Below are 22,752 nucleotides of genomic sequence, written 5' to 3'. Positions count from 1 at the left end.
GCTCTGCTTGCCGTGTGTGCACAGGGAGCCGTGCTGCTGGCGCAAACCCACCACCCGCCCCTTGTTCTGGAGTGCGGGAACATCTGCTGGGTTGGAAGCGTGCGGTGCCAGGGCTGAGCTCAGCAGCAGGGCACAGCCAGTGGCAGCTGCAGGGCAGTGAAGCCAGCAGCACCGCGGCCCCTTGCTGCGCGCCTTTTCTCTGCAGGGATACTCATGCAGCAGCAGCGCAGGCTCCCTCCTGGCTGCCTTCGGGTCTGGGTACTACTTCCCATCACCGCTCCCAGCCAGGCTGGGCTGGGCTCAGCGCTGCGAGCCGGGGACGGGCGTGGGCAGAGGGGTGGCACAGCTTGTTCCAGCGGCATCACGCTGACGTCTGACAGCGCAGCTCATGTCACTGCTCGAGGACAAAGGCAGGGCCAAGCAATGGCAAGAGGACAGCTGTGGCCGGCAGAGCGCGGCAGGCAGGGCTGGCGCAGGGGCAGCAGTAGCGAGGCTCAGCGGTGGAAACTCCACCGGACCTGACCTGTTAGGGCAGCTGGCGGTGCCTGCCGCTGGCCGGCACTCACAGGGCGGTGCTGTCCCCAGCAGCCGTTGTCACCACCACAGGCAGGAGGGGACAAAAGCCCCGATGTCCCTGCTCACCACCTGGGTCTGGGTACATTCAGGTACGCTGGCTGCCAACAGGAGTAGAGCTGTGTGTGAGGCACTGTCTTATACATGAGCGTGAGTGCTGCAGGACAGGAGCACAGCCCCAAGCCAAACATCCCGCAGCCAAACACCGCAGAGAGGTGCCAGCATGCGCAGCAGCCCCGGCTCAGTGCTCGTCCTGTGGCAGCACGGCGCTGCCGGGGGACTTCTGCTGCTGCTCCTCCCTGCAATGAGGACACGGAGCTTTCCAGCCAGCCCTGCGGTGCGACTGTAGGGTCCCGTGCATCCAGGGCTCAAAAAGCTGACGACCAAGCTGGCACAGGGGACACACACTGTGTCAGAGTCCTTGAATTGCTCTGCATACAACGTCTCCTTGCAGCAGCCTGCATTTCATGCAGGAGATGTGTGGAGCACAGCCTCATCTGCAGGACCACCGGGTCTCCTGTGCAGCTCTGCCAGGGTCAGACTGGAGCACAGACACCGCTGCCCTGTGCCCCTGCCCTTGTTCAGTGGGGACCAAGCTGGCACAGAGGTGCCTGGCTCAGGCACCCACCGCCCTCTCTGCCGGCCCAGGTCACCTTCAGGAGCAGGGCTGAGCTGGCAGCACCTCACAGGGTGGCACGTTCCCAACACGCTGCATCAGGAAGCAGCAGATCTGCTACTCTGCAAGGGCAGGCGACCCAGAAACCACCTTTGTGGGGTCTGCTACCATCTGGTGATGATGGGACAGGCCCAACATGGAATGGGGAGGTGATTTCATGCTCAGGTCTGGGTGAGCGAGGCAGAGCCAGATGTACCCTGGCTGCACTAGGACTGGGGCCAGGGGTGAGTTTGGAAGCAGCTTTAAGCAAGGCCGAGGCTTCTTACAGCTCCTCCTATCCCAGCAGGTTCTGTCTTTAACCCCTGCTTTTGCGTGTCCTCTTTGCCATGGCTGAAAAGCCACCACTGCAGCCTGACCATCTGCTCTAAGGCAGCAACTGTCAGGGACAGAGGGCTGCGAAGGTGGAGGCAAAGCACTCCCTAATTCTTGGCTTTCTGTTTGGACACGGTCTATTTAGGATCTCTTTTTATGGAGGTTGCTAAAACCTCTCTGGACTGTTTTTTTTTTCTCCTCCGGAGGAATGCATGTATTAAAGATCACTATACTGGAAGTCCCAGGCATGTGAAGGCTGACTCCAGCTATATGAGCCAATATTTAAAGGAGGGGATGGAGCTAAGAGTTGGTTTAGGATGAGGATAAGTGTTTTTGGCTCAGGAGCCAGTTCCAGCCCACATGGCCCCAGGCGGGTGCCAGAAGCCAGCAGGAGCTCTGGTCCCCAGCCCCACATCAGGCACACGAGACCCTTTGTGGGGGCGAGTATTCCGCCAGCAGGCTGCGGTCTGCCCCGCGCAGGGCAGCAGCTCTTGGAGCTGCCCTCCCCGGCTGTCCCGTGGATTGTTTAACTCCTACCTCTTTTGCTCAGAACTCCCAGCTGATGCTGACATCTGTGACTCTGTGTTTAAGGATAGAGAGTTCCTCTTCTGTTTTACTGCTGGGCTTAGGGGTTGAGAGGTCAGCATCAGTATGACCCTCTTTAGAAGGACACTCTGAGAGCTGGAAACATCATCCAGCTCTTCTGGGAAACCTTGTTCCTCTGCTTGCTGGTCTGGGATGGATGGTGGCACCTCAGACAGGTTGGGCTGCTCCTGCTGCATCACTGAGCAGCAAGAAAACTTTAAAAAGATAACTGGTGCTGCTCATCAACAACAGAACCTGGCCCTTACTGCAAGACGGCTCCTTCAACCTGGTGACTCTTTTTTACTGCCTTCAAACACTGACATTTTCAAGCCCTCTCAAACACATCTGGGTATCAATGCCTTAGCATCCAGCATCATTTAAAGGCTTTGGGGAGCACACCACTTCTTGCCATGGGGAAATGACTTTTTTTTCCTCCAAATTTAAGCCTCTGCACAATTTCTCTGGCCCACAGACCATGCAAAAATCACTGCTTTGCTCAAAGTCAGAAGAACTTGTTGAGACATTTAAATTCATCCAGTTTGTAGCGACAAAGTTGATAAAGGGCTGCAAAAATGCTTATGTATTCACATATCAAGATCAGCAGTGTAAGGATACACGTGGCTTAAAGGAAGAACTCACTTATCATGGAATCACAGAATCCTAGAATGGCCTGGGTTGAACAGGACCTCAAAGATCATCGAGTCTCAACCCTCCTGCTGAGTGCAGGGCTGCCAACCACCAGCCCAGGCTGCCCAGAGCCACGTCCAGCCTGGCCTTGAATGCCTCCAGGGACGGGGCATCCACAGCCCCCCTGGGCAACCTGTTCCAGTGCGTCACCACCCTCTGTGTGAAAAACTTCCTCCTAGTACCTAACCTAAATCTACCCTGTCTCAGCTTAAAACCATTCCCCCTTGTCCTTTCGCTATCCACCCTCGTGAACAATTGTTCCCCCTCCTGTTTATACGCTCCCTTCAAGTATTGGAAGGCCACAGTGAGGTCTCCCCAGAGCCTTCTCTTCTCCAAACTAAACAAGCCCAGTTCCCTCAACCTTTCCTCATAGGAGAGGTGCTCCAGCCCTCTGATCATCTTGGTCGCCCTCCTCTGAACTTGTTCAAAGAGCTCCACGTCCTTCTTGTGCTGGGGGCCCCAGGCCTGGACGCAGTACTCCAGATGGGGCCTTACTTGCAAAGCTGAGCAGCTGATGCGGATGGTGGCTTTATCCCTTTTGCTCTTTCTGGTGGTTAGCGACATGGAAAATGCGTTCAGGTTTTCTATTTTTGCTTACATTCCTGGGAACTGCTGTCTGCTGTATCTGAGAGCTTGTGTCAAGCATATACCTTGGCTATAATGTTTCCATCTAGTGAAAACAACAGAATGAATTTTGAAGCTTTAAAAGTTTTATGCAGCGTCTTGAATATGAATGGTGGCATGAATGAATCACCTTCTAGAATACCCATAAGCTTGATTTCTGGTGTCGTGAGGTAGAAAGGGTTCTTGGCTTTGCCGGTGCTCCCACACACCCAACAAACATTCTGATGCTTTTGGAGCAGTTGGCAAGAAATCACAGAACGGCTTAGGCTGGAGGGCACCTTAAAGACTGCCTAGTTCTAACCCCCCTGCCATGGCAGGGTTGCCAACCAGCAGATCAGGCTGCCCAGGGCCCTGTGCAGCCTGGCCTTGCATGCCTCCAGAGATGGAGCAACCTGTTCCAGTGCCACATCACCCTCTGAATGAAAAAATTCTTCCTATTACCTAACGTAAATCTCCCCTTTCAGTTTAAAGCTACTTGCTTTGCAGCGGTGCTCACTTCACGAGGCTGAAATACTCTGAGCTACTGGCAAACACGTGTGCACGCAGCCAAGGAGGGCTGGGTGCTGCAATAAAGAAAAACGTGCTTGTGTTCCTGCACAGAAAGGCCCTTGCAAGGCTGGTAACGCGAGAACGCCCCAAAAGGAACCAGCCACCGGAGGTGGGCAGCAGTGACTGCAGCGATGCGATGCTGCCCTCCAGCGTTGCATGGTCGCCATTCTCAAATTTTCAAAGCCAACGTGAAGCTTGGTGCCTGCTCCCCAAGAATAGCACTGACAGTTGTACTGACTATTTTGCTTTTTTATGTCGGAAAAATCCTGCTTGAAAAGTGGGCTTATTTGAAGTGGTTGTGAAAAACAGCAGGTTCACCAAGGTCACTTCTCTTTGTGGTTAGAGGTCGGCATCCTTGCCATAAGGTGAGTGCATATAGATTAAATTTGCCAGCCACAAATACAACAGCCCATAAAGTTTCCTGGGGCTGACTGGATGCTCTTGCATGCTGCAACTGCAACTTAAACTTTTAAATTCTGGTAGAGCACACATGGAGTTAACATACACATCAATCCCAACATGGCAGTTTTTAATTAGACTGTTAGCCAAGTGTCTGAAATGCATATTTCTCTCAATTGCTCAGACTTGCATCTGTAGTGCCTATTTCCCAAGCTGTAAGCGCTGTGGTTTATGTTCAGCAGGCACCATCAGTGGCTGTGTTGGTCTGACAGTGGTCCCCAGCAAGACTTAGCTCTCAAAGAAAGGTGCACAAAGAAACAGAAGAAAAAAGAAGACAGTATAAACTAAAGAGTTATTTCTGCGTGCTGGTCAGGGGACACAGGGCATCTTGAAGTGTGCTTTCCCCTCCACTAGTGAGATGCAGTGGGACCTGGAGACTTGTTTTCCCTCAAAACTATACCAAGGATTTTCCTCACCAGACATCTGTCTAATCCTTGCAGCCCGTGTCTGTGTGAAAAGAAGCAAACTTGTGCTGTGAGCAGCTGTATGCTAGGGAGGACAGAGACACGATGTTTCTTCGCCTTCTTGCCTATAGCTGCCACGTGCTCCCAGGGAATGGCTCTGTGGGGCAGACAGATGCTTCCAGCCTTCGGATCTCAGCATTCTGAGACTCGCTGCAATGGGTAGCTGGGAAGGGCCACTGAAGGCATTTATTTTCTTACAGTAGGACTTTGGTCTCTTTGAGTTCAAGGACAGCTTTCACCTCTTTGTCCCAAAGCCAGCTCTCCAGCTTAGGGCTCCCAGCAAAGGCAACTGGAGAGTTGAAGTGATCTCTCCAGTTATTTTCCAACACCAAAACCAGCATTTGGTTAGGAGCGAAGAGCAGGTCTCCAAGGTGCTGCTCCATGCTGTGGACAAGAACATTTGCATTTCCTAAAGGCAGGTTGAAAAAACAGTTCTACATCAGTCCCAAAGGCATTTCCTGCGCTTGCTTCCCCCTCCAGAAGCATAGAATCATAGAATTAGCTAGGTTGGAAAAGACCTACAAGATCACCTAGTCCAACCACCCACCTACCACCAATAACCCCACTAAACCATGTCTCTCAACGCTATATCTAAATGCTTCTTGAACACCTCCAGGGACGGTGACTCAACCACCTCCCTGGGCAGCCCGTTCCAGCGCCTGACCACTCTTTCAGAAAAGCAGAATTTCCTCATGTCCAGCCCAAATCTCCCCTGGCGCAACTTGAGGCCATTCCCCCTCGTCCTGTCACTAGTTACAAGAGAGAAGAGGCTGACCCCCAGCTCACTACAACCTCCCTTCAGGTAGTTATAGAGAGCGATGAGGTCTCCCCTGAGCCTCCTCTTCTCCAGACTGAACAATCCCAGCTCCCTCAGCCACTCCTCATAAGCCCTGTGCTCCAGACCCCTCACAGCTTCGTCGCCCTCCTCTGAACACGCTCCAGGGCCTCAATGTCTTTTTTGCAGTGAGGGGCCCAAAACTGGACACAGTACTCGAGGTGCGGCCTCACCAGGGCTGAGTACAGAGGGAGAATGACTTCCCTACTCCTACTGGCAACGCTAGTTCTGATCCAAGCCAGGATGCCATTGGCCTTCTTGGCCACCTGGGCACACTGCTGGCTCATGCTCAGCCGAGCATCAACCAGCACCCCCAGGTCCGTTTCCTCCACACAACCATCCAGCCACTCTGCCCCAGGCCTGTAGCATTGCCTGGGGTTGTTGCAGCTGAAGTGCAGGACCCAGCACTTGGTCTCGTTGAACCTCATCCCATTGGCTTCAGCCCAGAGATCCAGCCTGTCCAGATCTCTCTGTAGGGCCTCGCTACCCCCAGGCAGATCGACACTTCCTGCCAGCTTGGTGTCGTCTGCAAACTTACTGAGGGTGCTCTCAATGCCCTCATCCAGGTCATCAATAAAGATACTGAAAAGAACAGGCCCCTGCACTGACCCCCGGGGAACACCACTCGTAACCAGTTGCCAGCTGGATTTAACTCCATTCACCACCACTCTCTGGGCCCGGCCCTCCAGCCAGCTCCTTACCCAGCAATGAGTGCACCTGTCCAAGCCACGGGCTGCCAGCTTCTCCAGGAGAATACTGTGGGAGACAGTGTGGAAGGCTTTGCTGAAGTCTAGGTAGACCACATCAACAGCCTTTCCCTCATCCACCAGGCAGGTCACTTGATCATAGAAGGAGATCAGGTTGGTCAAGCAGGACCTGCCCTTCACAAACCCATGCTGGCTGGGCCTGATCCCCTGGTTGTCCTGCAAATGCCGCGTGATCTCCCTCAGGACAATCTGCTCCATCACCTTCCCTGGCACCAAGGTCAGGCTGACAGGCCTGTAGTTCCCCGGATCCTCCTTACGACCCTTCTTGTAGATGGGAGTCACACTGGCAAGGTCTTCTGGGACCTCTCCAGTTGATCAGGAACGCTGACAGATGATGGAAAGCGGCTTGGCTATCTCCTCCACCAGCTCCCTCAGTACTCTCGGGTGGATCTCGTCTGGCCCCATGGATTTGTGGCAGTCCAGGTGGAGTAGTAGGTCTCTGACCGTTTCCTCCTGAATCATGGGGGGGTTGTTTCACTCCCCATCCGAGACTTCCAGGTCAGAGAGTAGAGTGCTCTGAGGACAACTGGTCTGGCTTTTAAAGACAGATGTAAAAAAGGCATTCAGAACCTCAGCCTTTTCATTGTCCTCAGTGGCCACATTCCCAGCCGCGTCCAGTAAAGAATGGAGATTCTCCTTGGTCCTCCTCTTAATGTTAATATATTTGTGCATGGTGTGGTATAGATGCTGGAACACTGGTGTTGGCACAGTGGGTCCTGTACGAGCCTTTCTTGGGGCAGGCTCCATGAGAAAAGGTGCACCAGGGGCTACAGGCACGGCCAGCCATGCAGGGAGCCAGCCTGGCCTGTAAACCAAGCTGCCAATTGATGGCAAGGAGTTATTTGGTGCTGAAGGAAGCAGCAAAACGTAAGAGATGCAGCCCCCATAGAGTGACCAGCAATGCTACAAGCCGAGCTGGCTGCCAAGCTGCCCAGCCCCAGAGGAGTCACTGCCCCCAGGCTCAGTGCACGAGCAGTGCTGGGAGCACCACAGAAGCAACACGGCGCTGCAGGGGCTCACAGTGACACCATAGGGACCTGCTACAGGTCCACCTATGGGCACTGTCCTCCTAAAGGGGTCAGGTTGCACTCCGTCCATTCTCCCTCCTTGGTGCACCCATGACACCAGTCCCTTCTCCTCTCCAGAAGACCATACCCACACAGAAGACAAGCAGGTGTCAGGCTTGGAGCCTCCTGAAGGAAGCCACAAGCAAGCACAGCACAGGTTGAAAGACAATGTCACATTCACGGTGAACCAACCTGAGTGCCAAGGGACAGCAGGATGCTGAGCCATGCATGGCCAAGTCAGGCACTGACAGATCAGTGTTTGAGTGTGTAGGGGATGAGGCATCCCCTTGGCTGCCCTTCACTGAAAAAGAAGCTTTTCTCTCAAGATCACGGCCAACTTTTATCCATGGTAGGACAGGCAGCTTGAGGGCAGCTCTCAGAGTGATCTCATATCCTGTTCACCCACACACACATCAAAACTGCACTAGTGAAATCCTATCCCATTTTTATAAAATTATAGGTGAAAGTAGACATCTGCATGGAACCCCAATACCCACTTGAGTGGCTGCTTTTGTAGGATGCCTTGGCAGAGTTTTGCTGGTCACAGTGCAGCTGAAATGCCACATCTGGCCATGCCTGGATCAACCACGGAGCAGCACCGAGAACTGTGCTGTGAGGAAAATCTGGGCTCATCTAGGGCTTCTTCAGGTCCCTTGCAGCTGAGCAACATGAGCACACTACATCAGGCTTTTCTCTGCATAAAGAAAATCGCTTTATAGCTACTGTGAATGGAGTGAAATGTTCCTCTACTGCAAGTCCTCCTGTTTTTCTCTGCAAAACTGGGCAAACCAGTACAAGACCTGCCAGGCAGGACAGAGCAAGCCACGCTCTTCCCTTCTGTCTGGTCTCGGTGTCTGCACTGCTCAGGGAACACTTTGTCCTGCTGAGCGTTTGTTGTTGGATAGCTGATACCTCGCACAGCCTGCGACCAGCTGTTTGGGGCCATCTTGTGACACTTCAGGCAGAAAGGGTAATTGCACTTGTTTTTCCAGACAGCCCCACAGATGGAACAGTAACTAGATTTCACTTGCAGTAATCCATGGACAAAATATCGCGGGGGAAAAGCACGCAGGCCTGCAAGTGCATTTGTGCCCACCAGCTCGCTCTGCTCCTAGCAGTTTGCACATCCCTTGCTAGGGACCTAGCACAGGAAAAGCTGAGCAAGAACCACATGACAGCAACATGCTGCATCATTTCCACTATCGGGAAGAAAATCTGGAGAGCCACAACTGAGACAAAGCAGTTCTGTGTGTGTTTAACTCATGGCAAAGAAACCCTTGTTTGAAGAACAACAACACGCCCAGCTCCTCTGCTTGGGCGGGTGGGAGGCAGCACCCAACAACCATGTCCACACACCTACCTACCATTCTCTGCCCACCTTTCTCCTTTCACTGAGTCCTGGTGGGGAAAGAAGTGTTCTCCTCGGGTTCCTTTCTTCCCCTTCACACAGAGTTCCTTCATCTCACCTCGCTCTTTCCTTCCTCCTACAAACTGTACTAGAAGTACTTCAGCTACTCACATCGCTGTGTTCCCTGTGTTACAAGGCTATAAAACTATCGTAAATCAATATCATGGTTTGAATACAAATATACATAAAATATACTGGAAATAGGAGGCCCTGTCTGCTCCCATTCCCCAGGTGGGAAGAAAAGTTGCTGTAGCACTGGAAACTGTACCAGCATGTGGATCTGTTCCTGTACAGCCCATTTGTGGCTACTGGGGCCTGAAGGACTCCACTTCCAGCAGCTCTAACAAGAGCCCTGTTAGCCTTTCCCTACAGTCAGCCACCGACCGCCCCGTTTCGGCCCCAGCCTCCACACCGCTGCCAGAGATTCCCAACCACCGCAGTCTTCGGAAACGACAACATCACTACCGGCCGGGCCGGGCCGGACCAGGCCGGCCCGGGCCGCTGCGCCCCGCCTCAACATGGCGCCCCGCCTCAACATGGCGCCCCGCCTCAACATGGCGCCCCGCCTCAACATGGCGCCCCGCCTCAACATGGCGCCCCGCCTCAACATGGCGCCCCGCCTCAACATGGCGCCCCGCCTCAACATGGCGCCCCGCCTCAACATGGCGCCCCGCCTCAACATGGCGCCCCGCCTCAACATGGCGCCCCGCCTCAACATGGCGCCCCGCCTCAACATGGCGCCCCGCCTCAACATGGCGCCGCACAGGGAGGGGCTTCCGCAGGCGGGGGCGGGGCGGCGGCAGCATGGCGGACGATAAGGTGAGTGGAGGGGCGCACTGTGCTCTGTGGGTTCGGCCTGCGAGCTCTTCTGCAGCTGTGTGTTCCTGTAGGACTCGCTGCCTAAGCTGAAGGACCTGGCCCTGCTGAAGGGGCAGCTGGAGAGCCTGCAGCGGCGCGTGGAGGACGAGGTGCACGCCGGCGTGGGTCAGGTGAGGACGGCGGTAAGGAGGGCTGGATCCTGCCTTGCCCCCACGGCCTGACGCGCTGTGCCCCCGCAGGGCGGTTCGCTGCTGGCTTCCCCCTTCCTGAAGGGCTTCCTGGCCGGGTACCTCGTGGCCAAGCTGCGCTTCTCGGCGGTGCTGGGCTTCGCCGTGGGGACGTGCACCGGCATCTACGCCGCGCAGAACTACGCCGTGCCTGACGTGGAGAAGACGGTGCGGGACTACCTCAGCTCGCTGCGGAAAGGGGGGGACTAGCGGGGCGGCCTGGCGGCGAGCAGCGGGCTCCTGGGACGCGTCACACGCTGGCCCTGCCCGGCGTGCTTGGAGGGAGCACAGCGCGGTGGACCGCCGGCCACGCCCGCTCCCTCGGACCGTGCGGCTGCTGTGCCCTGCCCCACCGAGCAGTGTCGTGCCCGGAGCGTGCGGTGCATCCTGGGGGAGGCTCCCGCTGCTCTCCTTCAGGAAGAGTACAGCTGATCGCTTCCACTGCATGGGGAATGTACCAGGTAACGTCCTGTTGTCCTCAGGCTCATTAAATTCATGGCGTTTGGTCTCTTTTGAGTATCCCGAGGTGGGAGTCTGTATGGCCTCTCCCCGCTGTAGCAGCTCACCCTTTGTGCTGTTGCCTGAAGATGGCTGTGTTTGGGAAAGCTGCTGGCACCCCGCTCAGCCCTAAGCAGCGGGGGCTTTGGGGGCTGATGCTGCTCTGCTCTGTGGCTATATATGGCTCCCACGCTCCCCTCCTCACCCTGTGCAAGGTGGATGGTACGATCCCCTTCAGCTCATCATCTGTGGTGGTTCTCATCGAGCTGACAAAGTTGGTGCTCTCCCTCCTCTTCCTGCTGACCTGGGACCGGCAGCTGCTGGGATTTGCAGTGTCCTGGCACCACGTTGCTCCCTTTGCCCTTTCTGCCCTGCTCTACGCTGCAAACAACAACCTCGTGGTTCACATGCAGCTCTTCATGGATCCCAGCACCTACCAGATCTTGAGTAACTTGAAAATTGTCAGCACCGCGCTTCTCTACAGCCTCTTCCTACACCAAAGACTCTGTGTGCGCAAGTGGCTGGCGCTCTTTCTGCTGATGGCTGCTGGGGTGAGCTACAGCTGCGGGGGCTTGCAGGACCCACAGGACTCTGGCAGCCCCTCTGCAATGCAGCTGCACATCACGCTGGTGGGTTTGTTGCTGATCTTGGTGTACTGCCTGATATCGGGCTTGTCTGCTGTCTACACAGAAGCTATCCTGAAAACCCAGGCGCTGCCCCTCAACCTTCAGAACCTCTTCCTTTATTTCTTTGGGGTCCTGGTCAACTTGGTCGGCCACTTCTGGAGCAGCACAGAGAGAGGTTTCTTGGAGGGCTTTTCCTTCTGGGTGCTGGTGATTGTGGTCAGTCAGGCCTTGAACGGTTTGATTATGTCTGTGGTCATGAAGCACAGCAGTAATATCACCAGGCTCTTTGTGATCTCCTGCTCCATCCTGGTCAATGCACTGTTGTCTGTCGCCCTCTTCAACCTGCAGCTCACCCTCCTCTTCTTCATCGCTGTCTCATGCATCGGCCTCGCTGTTCACTTGTACTATGGGGTGACATAGCTGTGGCTTCCCTGCCCTGCATGCACCAGGGCGGCCTTTAGCTGTTACTCAGGGGTGTGGGGTATGCCTTGCCTGTGCTGGGCCTGGTGTTGGGTGCAGTGGTGCCTCCCTGCCCTTTTGTTTGCAGGAGGAGGCAGGGTGGCTCAGTGTGTGTCACTGGTGGCCTAAAGCAAATGCACTTTGGGAGGGCATTGCTTAGTGTGCTTCTGCCCAGGAAAGGGGGAGCATGCCTGTGCAAGGCTCTGTGCTGAGGGGCGCCTTCTTTATCCAGTAGGCCCAGGCTCTAGAGTGGATCCTGAGCCCCTTGTCATACAGTACATTGCTCTTCAGCTGTTTTCCCCCATCTTCAGCACACCAAAGCACACACCTGTCCCCTGTGCCAGTAAATGCTGCTGCAGGGTTAGTCCTGGTGCACTGCTCATGAGCATGCAGCCAGCCTTGCTGCCAGAGCAGCGTGCTGCTGGCTGGAGAGCCCTGCACCATGGCCGGGGGCTTCTCACACCCTTCCTCTTCCGTTTTCCAGCCTAATCCTTAACCCAGCCCCTGGCTGAAGGTCTGGTGTCTTTGGGCCTTAGTTGTCTGTCCTGGGGACAGCACTGCTGTCTGCCTCTCTCTGACAGGAACTACAATGGGAGTTGTATCTGTCCTCCAAAGAGGAAACAGCACCTGAATTTGTACAAGTGCTGTGTGGCTAGTGAATTCCTGGTGGGCAGAAGTCACTGCTAGCTCTGGTATGGTTATTAAAGCTGTGGTTTAACAATGTGCGTGTGTTTGTCCTCCCTGCAGGATGACGACAGTTTCACTTAGCAGAGCCCTGTACTGCCCTGGTCGGTGACACATCCAAGCCTGAGACTCCTTGGTGAGGGGGCACCCACTTTATTGCACTTGGCAGCACCTCTGGGGCCATGAGCCCTCCCATGGCACCAGCTGTAGCCTCATGCCTGTGTCAGCCTGGTGCTACAGAGGGTCCTGCCTGTGCTGTTCAGAAGCCATCGTAGGTTGGACTGGAGGCGCTGTGCTGAGCAGCAGTTGTTGCTGTGGCCTGCCTGTCCCCTGGCAGCAGGAGGAGGGACCGGCTCTCAGTCTGTCCTTGCTGCCAGGTTGGCTGTCCCCACTGCTCAGGGGCTCTGGCTCAGGGTGTTTGTGTGGTGGCGTGAGCTGAGCCGTGTCTTCTGGCCTCCTGCAGCCACTGGTTGTGTGTGGAGAGCTCCACAGCGTCTCGCAGCACCTCCTGCAGTAGTGCCTGGTACCGCTGCTTCAGTGCTTCTGCCTGCTTCTCTGACCGGCGCCGCTGGTCATGAAGCACCTGCAGGGACACAAAGAGCCCTCTGGCACCAACCTGGCCCCTGCGAGCAGAGCCATGCCAGGAACCATGGTTCAGTCCCCAGCCCTCCCTGCCCACTTGCTGCAGGTGCTGCCTCCAGGCCTGCATCTCCTGCCGGTGGCCCTGCAGCAGGGCTTCCAGGTGCTGCTTGGCTGCGTTGTGCTCCGTGCATGCTGCCTCCAGGCTCAGACGCAGCACAGCCACCTCCTGTTGCAAGCGAGCTGCGTCCTGCTGGAGGGACAGTGACAGGGATGAGGACAGGACAGCGTTGGGAGCCTGGAGCCTGTTAGGTCTGCCTCTCCAACCCTGTCCTGTCAGGCTCTCCTTTCATGCTCACCTCCTGGCCTAGTGCTGCGCCATCCCAGAGCTCCTGCTGGAGGAGCAGCTGGTGCTGAGCCTGCAGCTGCTGCCTCTGGGTATCAGCCAGGGAGTAGCCAACCTCTGCAGATAAGCATGGCTTGCATTGGTTCCCTGCCTGGCAGAGGCATGGCCATGGGGTGCACGGCGAGGGGCTGGGTGCAGGGGGACCTGGGTTGTTCCTGGACACAGACCCAGTGGAGTGCCACTCTCTGTGTGGCTCCCGGTCAGTGCCCATGGCTTCTCCATCAAACCCTGCCCTGTGCTCCCTGGGGCTCGGCTGGTCTCTGCCTGGCAGCTCTTGCTGGGCTCTGATACTTATGGAGGAGAGGGATGTGATGCAGGCAATGCCTCCTGCCCACCACAGCCCCCCAGGCGTGGGGCATGCCCATCCCCTGCTCCTGACCTCCTGCTGGCTCCAGGCTGGCACCATCTGGAGACACCTGGGTCCCAGGCTCTGCGTTCCCTGGAGAGATTGGGTCCTGTGGGAGCAGGGTACATCATGGGAGGCAGCAGGCCTCGGTACTGCTTCTGTGCCCAGGTTGTCCCTTGGGGAGGTGGGCAATGCCTGATCTGCACCCACCTTGGCACTGGGCTGCTGCACCTCGGTTGTCCTGAACGCCCTGGTCACTGCCTGTTTCTTCTCCCACCTTTGGTTTTTCAGCACCTGGATAAAGGGACTGGGGGTACCAGGGAGCTCCAGGCGTGAACGCATCCCACCCAAACTGCCTCAGTGCAGGCTGGGGATTGGTGCTGCCCTGCTGCCGGCTGGGCCATGGGGAGTGCCTCCCACCTGCAGCTCCCGGAGGGCTCTCTGCAGCCGCACCACCGCTCTCTGCTGCTCAGGGCGGCCCGCTGCTGCCTGCAGCTCTGTCCGCAGCCCTCGGATCTTCTCCCGCCGCACCGCCACCTCCCGTGCAGGGTCCCAGTGTGTGGGTGACACCGATTTGTTCACCCCCTTCACCTGCTCAGCCAGCGCCAGGGCCGCCCGGATCTGCTCTCCGGGAGTGTCTGGGGGAGCAGCAAGCCCTGGGTGCCCGGGCAGAGGCCGTGCTATGTCCCTGGGCTGGCACAGCATGACTGCTGGCGGGGACCTCGTGGTCCCAACGCTACCTGGCAGAGTCACACACAGCAGCAGGAAGGTGAGGCTGTTCCCCTCCAGCAGCTGCTCCACGATCCAGGGCAGAGCCCCCGTGCCCGGTGCTTGGAGCATGGGATGAGGAACCCTGCTGAAACACACCCACGAGAGGGATGGGTTTGCAGAGCTGGGCGTGCGATGGCAGGACTGGGCCAAGCTGCAGCTCCCATACATACAGCTCAGTACAGGCTCCTGGGGATGCCAGGATGCGCAGAGCTGAGCGCCGGTGCCTGCCACCCTCCAGCTGCTGCTCCACAGTGAGAGTGAAGAGGCTGCAGGCCCTGGGAAGAGGCTGGGGTGAGCGGCACTGTGTGGTGGCAGGACCCGGGACCCCTGCCTGGGGCATCAGCCGAGCCCCCCACCCCTGCGTGTCCGAGGGTCCAGCAGCCAGGGCAGCCCCCAGCCCCCACGTGTAGATGCTGATGGCAGCTTGGGCATTGGGCACGGCAACCTCCATTGCCTCCTCCACCATCCTAGAAGCAGAGAGATGAGAGCGAACACGGAGAACCGTGTCATTCCACCTCTGCTTGCCCTGCCCCTTGGCCAGGCCCACCCCCACAACGGGTGTTGGGGTGCCAGCCCCTGGGGTCCAGCTACCTACAGGCCCAGAGGCGCGACGTCCATCACGTGCAGGGCTTGGCTGTCGGGACGGAGCAGGTCCCAGGCTTCGCCCTTGGCGCTGACCTGGAATGGGGCAGTGTTAGACCCAGGGCAGCAGGAGAGGGCTGCTGGCAACCTGCACCCACTGGGGCCCCAGGCTGCTTGTGTCCATGCAGGGGCAGGGGCTGGGAAGGGAATGCGTCAGGGTCGTTTCCAGCACCAGGCCAGGCAAAGACAAAGCCCCGGGAACCCCATAGGGCTATACAGGGCTTGTGCACAGGCTTCCCACTTCTGGGGAGCCCAGGGGTAAGAAAACTGAGTTCCAAAGGCCCCAGCACTTGGGACTGGCGGCAGAACAGAGCCCCTAGCCCAGAGCAACCCCTCCTGGCCATCCCTGCTGCCATCATACCTGGACCAGGCTGACTGTCTGCAGGCGCTGCGCGTTGCCCCCCGACACTTCCAGCTCTTGAAAAACGGTGTTGATCACCTGGGGACAAGCTGGGAGCTGTGGGTTCTTGGCAGCCGTGGCTGTGTCCCACACCTGTACCAGCAGGTTGGGATTGGGCCCAGCGAGGTCACTTCTCTGCAGCCATTCCCCATGCCCTCACCTGCCAGATGATGTCCTGCATAGGCAGCTGTGTCCCAGGCCCATTTGGGTCCCACAGCATCAGGGACACACTGTAGCCAAGGGGCAGCAGAGCCAGCTGGGGTCTTGCCAGCTCCAAGACCTTCTCCTGCTAGGAGAGATGGATGTAGCAGAGAAGAAGTGGTATGGAACAACAAGAACAGTGCAGATGGCCCAGCACAGAGGGCATTGGCATGGAGCAGATGGAATGGCATAGATGGGATGGCATGGGACAGCATGGATGGCACAGGCAGCATGGCACAGCGCAGAGTCACAACTGAACACCAAGGGGAAACAGGGAGGAATGAGAAACAGCAGGAGAGCCGTGCGCAGGACAAGACCCAGGACCTAAGCACTCCCGAGGAGCCAGCAGTTGTCACCAGCACTGCCCAGACAGGAGCTTGGTGGTCACCAGCGTGTCCCTGGCTTGTCTGGCTGGGCACAGGGCTGCAGAAGGACGGGGGGCCCATCGTACCTGTCCTGCATCCAAGTGAAAGATGTCATCAACAGTCAAGCAGCTCTCCTGGCATGAAGGAGTGAAGGTGAAGATGTTCAGCTTCCCCCCAGTATGACCAGTGCAGGGCAAAGGAAGGATTGGGCACACTGGGCTGGAAACGGTTAATGTGGCACAGAGCAGGGGGTGAGACTCCCGCCCCTTCCCTGCTCCCATCTGTGGCCCAGGAAGCCTTGTCCCCTCAGTGCTCTCACCCCTGCTGCTCTCACCTGGATCTCCTTCACTGCAAGAAGCAGCTGCAGGGGGTCTCCGCTGCCAGCTGCCCAGCTCTCCCCTGAAAACAGAGAGCATGGAGGGGGGTCACCCCACCTCCCCCGTTTTGCCCCCCGTAACCCCGGCAGCCAGGGGCCAGGTCCCGGGGCTTCCCATTTTCCCTGAGCCCTTTCACAGTGACCACAGCGCTCAAGGTCACTGGGCAGGTGATGGGGAGGACGTGCTCACCCCACCGCCGCACCCCCCAGCACAGCTGCTGCTCCCAGCCCCACCTGCTGCCTGCTGCAGTCCCACGGCTGCTCGTACACACACCTCCTGCTCGGCTGGTGGGGACACACGCATGGTAGCGGGGACACGATCCAGCAGCTCCTGCCCTGAGCAGCACCGGGAGCTAGTTGAGCCCCTGTGGCCACCCCAAAACCAGGGGACAGCCCCCCAGGTACCTGCAATGTGCCCTGCTCACCTCCTCAGAGTCCATGGCTCAGCACCCAGCACAGGGCAGGGATCGGGCTGTGCAGCGGATCGTATTCCTGTGCATTATTTATTGATGGTGACTGGGGGCAGTCGTGTGTGCAGAGCCAGGTGGGCATGGGATGAGGCACCTCAGACAATATTATCCAGGGACAAGAAGCAGCCACAGCCCACAGGCTCACGCTTCCTGGAGACTGCTCATATCAAGAGCACCCAAATGGAGCTGGGGAGCTCTGTTCAGTGGCAATGCAGGTGAAGGAGTCCCAGGCCCTGCCCTTGGCACTGGGGTGGGAGCAGGCACATATGCCCCTATCTGCCACCACTCCCTATAGAACGAAGTGACAGAGCTGCTCCTGCCCCTGAGCCAACCCCAACGTCTGGCACAATGGCGGCGCCAGATGGGATGTGAGCCATCGAGTGTAGATGGGGAAACAGCCCCGTGGGTCCACTGGGAGCAGAGAGGTGCTGATAAGGGTCAGTGAATTCCAGTACGCAGGGACTTCCCTTCCTGCTCTGCTGGGTGGAGGTGCTGCTCTCAGTTCCGAGCACAAACCCCAGGGTGCAAACACAGATACTGTACACACCCGCCCACGCCATACATGCTGACAGCAGTGGGCGGGCAGCCTGGCCCCACAGTGCCCATGGCTGCGCCCAGCCCCAGCATCCCCGCACACTGCACCTGCTCACCACCCGGCCCAGCCTGCATGCACTGGCAGCCACACACACAGCATAGAGAGGTGACACCAACAAGGCCCAGGAGCAGATTTTAATGGGAAGGCAGAACAGAGCGTGGCACGAACGCTGCCCACCCCCGGCCAGCCTCCCCATACCCCCTGCTCTCTCTGTTCACTCCTTTCTCAGCCACTCGCCTCAGTCCCCCTGCACAGACATGATAGAGCCCAGCTTCTCTCGATTCAGGCCACCAGTACCACAGGGGCAATGGGTGCCAGCTGGGGCGAGGAGCAGCAAGGCTGGATGTAAGGAAAACTGTCCCTGGCAAGCAGGGTGGGGGAAAAGGATGGGGGCAGTTAGGCAACAGCCAGCTGAATGTGAGCCAGCACTGTGCCCAGGTGGCTGAGAAATCCAGCAGCATCCTGGCTTGTGTCAGCAGTAGTGCAGCCAGCAGGAGCAGGGAGCGGTCGTCCCTCCGTATTTGGCACTGGTGAGGCCACACCTTGAGTGCTGTGCTCAGTGCTGGGCCCCTCACTGCATGGAGGACACTGAGGCACAGTAGCGTGCTCAGAGAAGGGCACGGAGCTGTGAGGGGTCTGGAGCACAACTCCTATGGAGAGTGGCTGAGGGAACAGGGGCTGCTCAGCCTGAGCAGAGGAGGCGCAGGGGAGACCTCATCACTCCCTGCAGCTCCTTGACAGGAGGTTGTAGTGAGGGGGGGTCGGCCTCTGCTCCCAGGTAACAGTGATAGGACAAGAGGTGATGGCCTCATGTTGTGCCAGGGGTGGCTCAGGTTAGATATTTGGAAACGTTTCTTCTCTGAAAGAGTGATAATGCATTGGCATGGGCTACCCAGGGAGGTGGTGGAGTCACGGACCCTGGAGGCGTCCCAGAAATGTGTAAACGTGGCACCTGGGAACACGATGAGATAGATTGGGGTTGGACTAGATGATCTTAAGAGGTCTTTCCAAACCTTAATGCTTCTAAGAGGATTTCCAAAATTCAAGTTGGGAAAGCCACCACTACGGTGGGACAATGCTGGGTACAGTCCTGTTCCGCAGGGAATTGTGGTGTGGGACACCAAGAGAGCCCTTACAAGCGCTCTGCAGTATTGCAAGCATCCTTCTGGCGCCCCAGGCTGCACAGCCACCGGGGCCGTGCCCCCCGTGCCCACAGCAGCCCGCCAGCCACGGCCACGCAGAGCAATGCCAGGCCCGTGCACACAGGAGCCAGCACGGCGGCGGGGTTGCACTGCAGCACAGAGGCGGGCACGTCCCGCAGCAGCACGCCCTGGTAGCGGGCAGGCGCCTGGCACACGTAGCCCTGCGGCCAGCCCTGCCCCAGGCACCCCATGGCCGCCAGCGCCTGCACGGCCCCAGCCCCGGCGCAGGTGCAGTTGAAGGGGTTCCCGGCCACGGCCACATCGCGCAGGTGCTCCAGCAGCAGCACCTCGTCCCGCGGCAGCTCCGCGATCAGGTTGTTGTCCAGGTGCAGGGTGCGCAGCGCGGGGCAGCCCCTGATGGACGGCAGGGCCGGCAGCACGTTGCGGCTGAGGAAGAGCGCCTGCAGGGAGCGCAGGGAGATGTCCACAGCGTGGAGGCGGTTGGAGCTCAGGTCCAGCACCTCCAGATTGGGGGGCAGAGGTGTGAGCACTTCGTCCAAGCCGGCGTTGGACAAGTTAAAGACGCGGAGGGACGCTGGCCACTGGCAGGCGGAGGACGAAGACGTTCCGGTGATGAGCGCGTTGTGGCTGAGATCCAGGTGCCGCAGCTCGCCCAGCAGCTGCACACCGCCGCACACAGCGTGGTACGACGTCAGGTTGTTGTGCCGCAGGCTCAGCACCTGCAGCTGCGCGAAGGCCCCCCTGCAGAAGGCAGGAGCCAGGCTGTCATCCCCCAGGCTGTTATGTGCCAGGTCCAGCGAGCGCAGGGACCCCAGCGCCCGGCCCACGGCACAGGGCAGCACGGCCACGTGTGAGGCGGTGACCGACAGCTCCTGCAGGGCTCCCAGCCAGCGGCCGAGTGGGGACAGGTCCTGCTCACGGCCTGCCAGCGCAGCGGCCGTCACGTTGTGGAAGCTCAGTGACACGATGGGCAAGGCCTGGCCCGCCATGTCCGCCCAGCTGCTCCTCCCCACAAAGCTGCAGCTCTCAAACACCATCTCCTGCACCCGAGTGTAGGAGAAGAACCGCAGGATGCGGGCCAGGAGGACCTCAGGAACCAAAAGGTCCGAAAAAATGATCTTCCTGATTTCCAGGCTGCCAAGCATGTCGATGGTGGAGGCGTCCAGGTCCTCGATGGCAAAGTCAGCGTATTTCTCCAGGTCTCCCCCCTGGAACTCCACGGCGGAAGCGGCGAGGCACTGGATGATGCTGCCGGCGCTCTGCTGGGTCAGCCTATAGCACAGGCAGTACTCCTCCGTGCGGTTGAAGAAACACCGGCCCTCGGCCTGCTGCAGCCCCAGCGCCAGGAGCAGCAGAGCGGCCCCGCGCATGGTGAGCAGCCTGGGAAGGAGACGGCGGTGAGCGGGGCGGCCGATGGGACTGCTCCGACCCAGCGCAGCCAGAGCAGCCCTGCAGAGCAACCCTCACGGGCTCCACGCTGCCCTCACCACCCCTCCTGCAGCCGGTGGGTGCTGCACTGCCGTGACTCAGGGCAGAGCTCCCACCCTGTGCAATCACCAGCACAACGCCCTGCTCCACCTGTGCCACCGCCCCTGCGTGGCCCCGCTCTGGCCCCCAAAGGAGATCTCAGCGGGACCAGGGCTGGAGATCGGGCACAACGCTGCTGGGGGCTGCCAGGAAACCTCACAGATTTGGAGAAGTAAGAAGCGCTGAGCTATGCACAGCAGAGCAAAAGCCGCTGCTTTGAGGAAAGCACTGGACAGCCACGGCTCTGTTTGTTTCCGTGCAATCTGGGGCAGGAAATTGCAAAAGAGGGCTTCGTATTTTCCTTCTGCTGATCCAGGGATCTTATTTATTACCAGCCTCAAGGGGAGAGCAGAAAATCATTCCTGAGGATGTCCATACACCCCTGCCGGCACCACGCACCGCTCTGCTGCCCAGATAGCAGCAGGCTCTTACTGGGAGCAGAAATTAAAAGTACTCCCAAGCTCCCAAGGACGCACTGACTCAGCTCCGCCAAAGGAGTGGTGGGAAGGAGGCGGGGGGGCTCCGCTCCAGCCCTCTGCCTGCCCCAGCCCAGAGCAGCCCCAGCCCCGCCGTGAGCCCCACAAACCCCCGGAGTCGGAACTCGCCCCGCGCCCGCCGCCCTCCCGGGGGGCACCGTGCCCAGCCCCGACCACCTCCCCCGCCGCCCGTGGGCCGCGCGGTGTCTCACCGGGCAGCTCCGGGACAGCGCTCCGTGCCCCGCGGTGCTTCCTCCGCCTACTGCCAAGCGCCGGCAGCGGTGCCAAGAGCTCCGCACCCGCTGCTCCCCTGCCTCCAGCGCAGCGCTGCAGCAGCGCAGGTGCCTCCCAGCCCCGGCGGCGCTTTTCAGCTCTTTCCTGCCCCGCTTTGGTTTAGCGGCACCTCCCGCCCGCTCAGCACCGCCCGTGCTGCCGGGCTCCTCGTCCCAGCTGCTTCCTGAATGCGACGGGCCGGCTGTGCCATGGGAAGCAGCGGGCGAGCACTTCTGCTTCACGGTTTTCCGTCGAGAGCTGGCCTCGACGTCCGCGAGGGCCGGGCGTGCTGCGTCCCGCGGCGCTGTGCCCGCAGCTCTGCCGCGCCTCGGGGCGCTCTGCGCGCAGGGACGGACCCCATGTGTGCGCCGTGCCCCACGCCCCACGCGGGACAGGGTCGGCCACCGGTCCCGAACTCTGCTCGCTCTGCCTCATCTCCCCGCACCTCTCAGTCTACGGGGCTCTGCGTTGCTTTCACTACCCGCGACGCCCCTTCCCGCTCCCGGCTCACACCAGAGCGCTGCCCCCCACGTCGGGGAACCGTGGCGGCGGCCGTTCCCAGCCCCGCAGCCCTCCTCGCGCACAGCCGCAGCTCCCGCCGCGGGGGACCCGGCACCTCCGATCCGAGGTGAAGCCTTACTGGACCTGGTGCTCACCAACGTGGAGGAGAGCATTAGAGGGGTTAAGATTGGAGGCAGCCTGGGCTGTAGTGATCACGCCCTGGTGGAGTTTGTGATCTGGAAGAATGCAGGCCTGGCAAAGAGTAAAATCAGGACCCTGAACTTCAGGAGAGCGAACTTCCGCCTGCTCAAGGAACTGCTGGGTGGGATCCCCTGGGAAACTGTCCTTAATTGCATAGGAACAGAGCAGAGCTGGCAGCTCTTTAAGGACACTCTCCTGAGAGCACAAGAGCTCTCCATTCCCCAGCAAAAGAAATCGAGCAGAGGAGGCGGGCGACCGGCATCCTGCAGCTTCAACTGAGGGAAAAGAGAGAAATGCATGCAAAGTGGAAGCAGGGTTGTGTAGCCTGGGAGGAATATAGGGCTGTTGTCTGCACGTGTAGAGATAGGATCAGGAAAGCCAAGGCACAGGTAGAGCTAAACTTGGCTAGGGATGTGAAAAATAACAAGAAGGGGTTCTACAGGTACATAGGCAGGAGGAGACATGTCAAGGAGAGTGTTCCCCCTCTGGTAAATGAGGATGGAGAATTGGCTTCCTCAGACGTGGAAAAAGCTGAGGTGCTCAATAAGTGCTTTGCCTCGGTCTTCACTGGTGGTCAGGCTCCCCGTGTCTGCCAGGACCCTGAACCTCGAAGTGTGGGTGAGAGGAGCGGATTTTGTCCCACTGTAACAGTGGAACAAGTTCGAGACCTCCTCATGAAACTGAATGTGTGGAAGTCCATGGGGCTGGATGATATCCATCCTAGGGTTCTGAGAGAGACAGCTGATGTGGTTGCTGAACCGCTCTCATATTTGAAAAATCATGGCTGTCTGCTGAAGTCCCCGGTGACTGGAGAAAGGGAAACATTACTCCCATTTTTAAGAAAGGGAGAATGGATGACCCGGAGAACTACAGGCCGGTGAGCCTCACCTCTGTGCCCAGGAAGATCATGGAGCAGATCCTCCTAGAAGACATGTTAAGGCACATACGTGACAAGGAGGTGATCCGAGACAGCCAGCACGGCTTCACCAAGGGCAGATCTCGCCTGACCAATCTGGTGGCCTTCTACGATGAAGTGACGGCATCGGTGGATCGGAGGAGGGCGATGGATGTCATCTACCTGGACTTCTCCAAAGCCTTTGACAGCGTCCCTCATCACATCCTTCTCTCTAAATTGGAGAGG

The 22,752-nt window shown here is 58.5% G+C and overlaps 3 protein-coding genes across 3 annotated transcripts; 2 read left to right on the top strand and 1 right to left on the bottom strand.

The window, feature by feature from the left end:
* Window positions 9,723–10,568, top strand: LOC110405356 (SLC35A4 upstream open reading frame protein). Its single transcript, XM_021410589.1, has 3 exons — window positions 9,723–9,825; window positions 9,897–9,995; window positions 10,065–10,568. Exons 1-3 carry the CDS (start codon window positions 9,811–9,813, stop codon window positions 10,260–10,262), a joined length of 312 nt encoding a protein of 103 aa, XP_021266264.1. The 5' UTR covers window positions 9,723–9,810; the 3' UTR covers window positions 10,263–10,568.
* On the top strand, window positions 10,610–12,358 carry SLC35A4 (solute carrier family 35 member A4). Its single transcript, XM_021410588.1, has one exon. The coding sequence runs from the start codon at window positions 10,640–10,642 to the stop codon at window positions 11,594–11,596; it is 957 nt and encodes a 318-aa protein (XP_021266263.1). The 5' UTR covers window positions 10,610–10,639; the 3' UTR covers window positions 11,597–12,358.
* CD14 (CD14 molecule) lies at window positions 17,590–20,986 on the bottom strand. The gene is made up of 2 exons (XM_021410587.1): window positions 20,849–20,986; window positions 17,590–20,013 (listed from the first exon to the last, which is right to left on the bottom strand). Exon 2 carries the CDS (start codon window positions 20,001–20,003, stop codon window positions 18,603–18,605), a length of 1,401 nt encoding a protein of 466 aa, XP_021266262.1. The 5' UTR covers window positions 20,004–20,013; window positions 20,849–20,986; the 3' UTR covers window positions 17,590–18,602.

This window comes from Numida meleagris, chromosome 12, assembly GCF_002078875.1.
Source record: "Numida meleagris isolate 19003 breed g44 Domestic line chromosome 12, NumMel1.0, whole genome shotgun sequence".
In the NCBI taxonomy this organism is placed as follows: domain Eukaryota; kingdom Metazoa; phylum Chordata; class Aves; order Galliformes; family Numididae; genus Numida; species Numida meleagris.
Note: the sequence above shows the minus strand (reverse complement) of the source record. Positions and strands in the feature narration are given on the sequence as shown.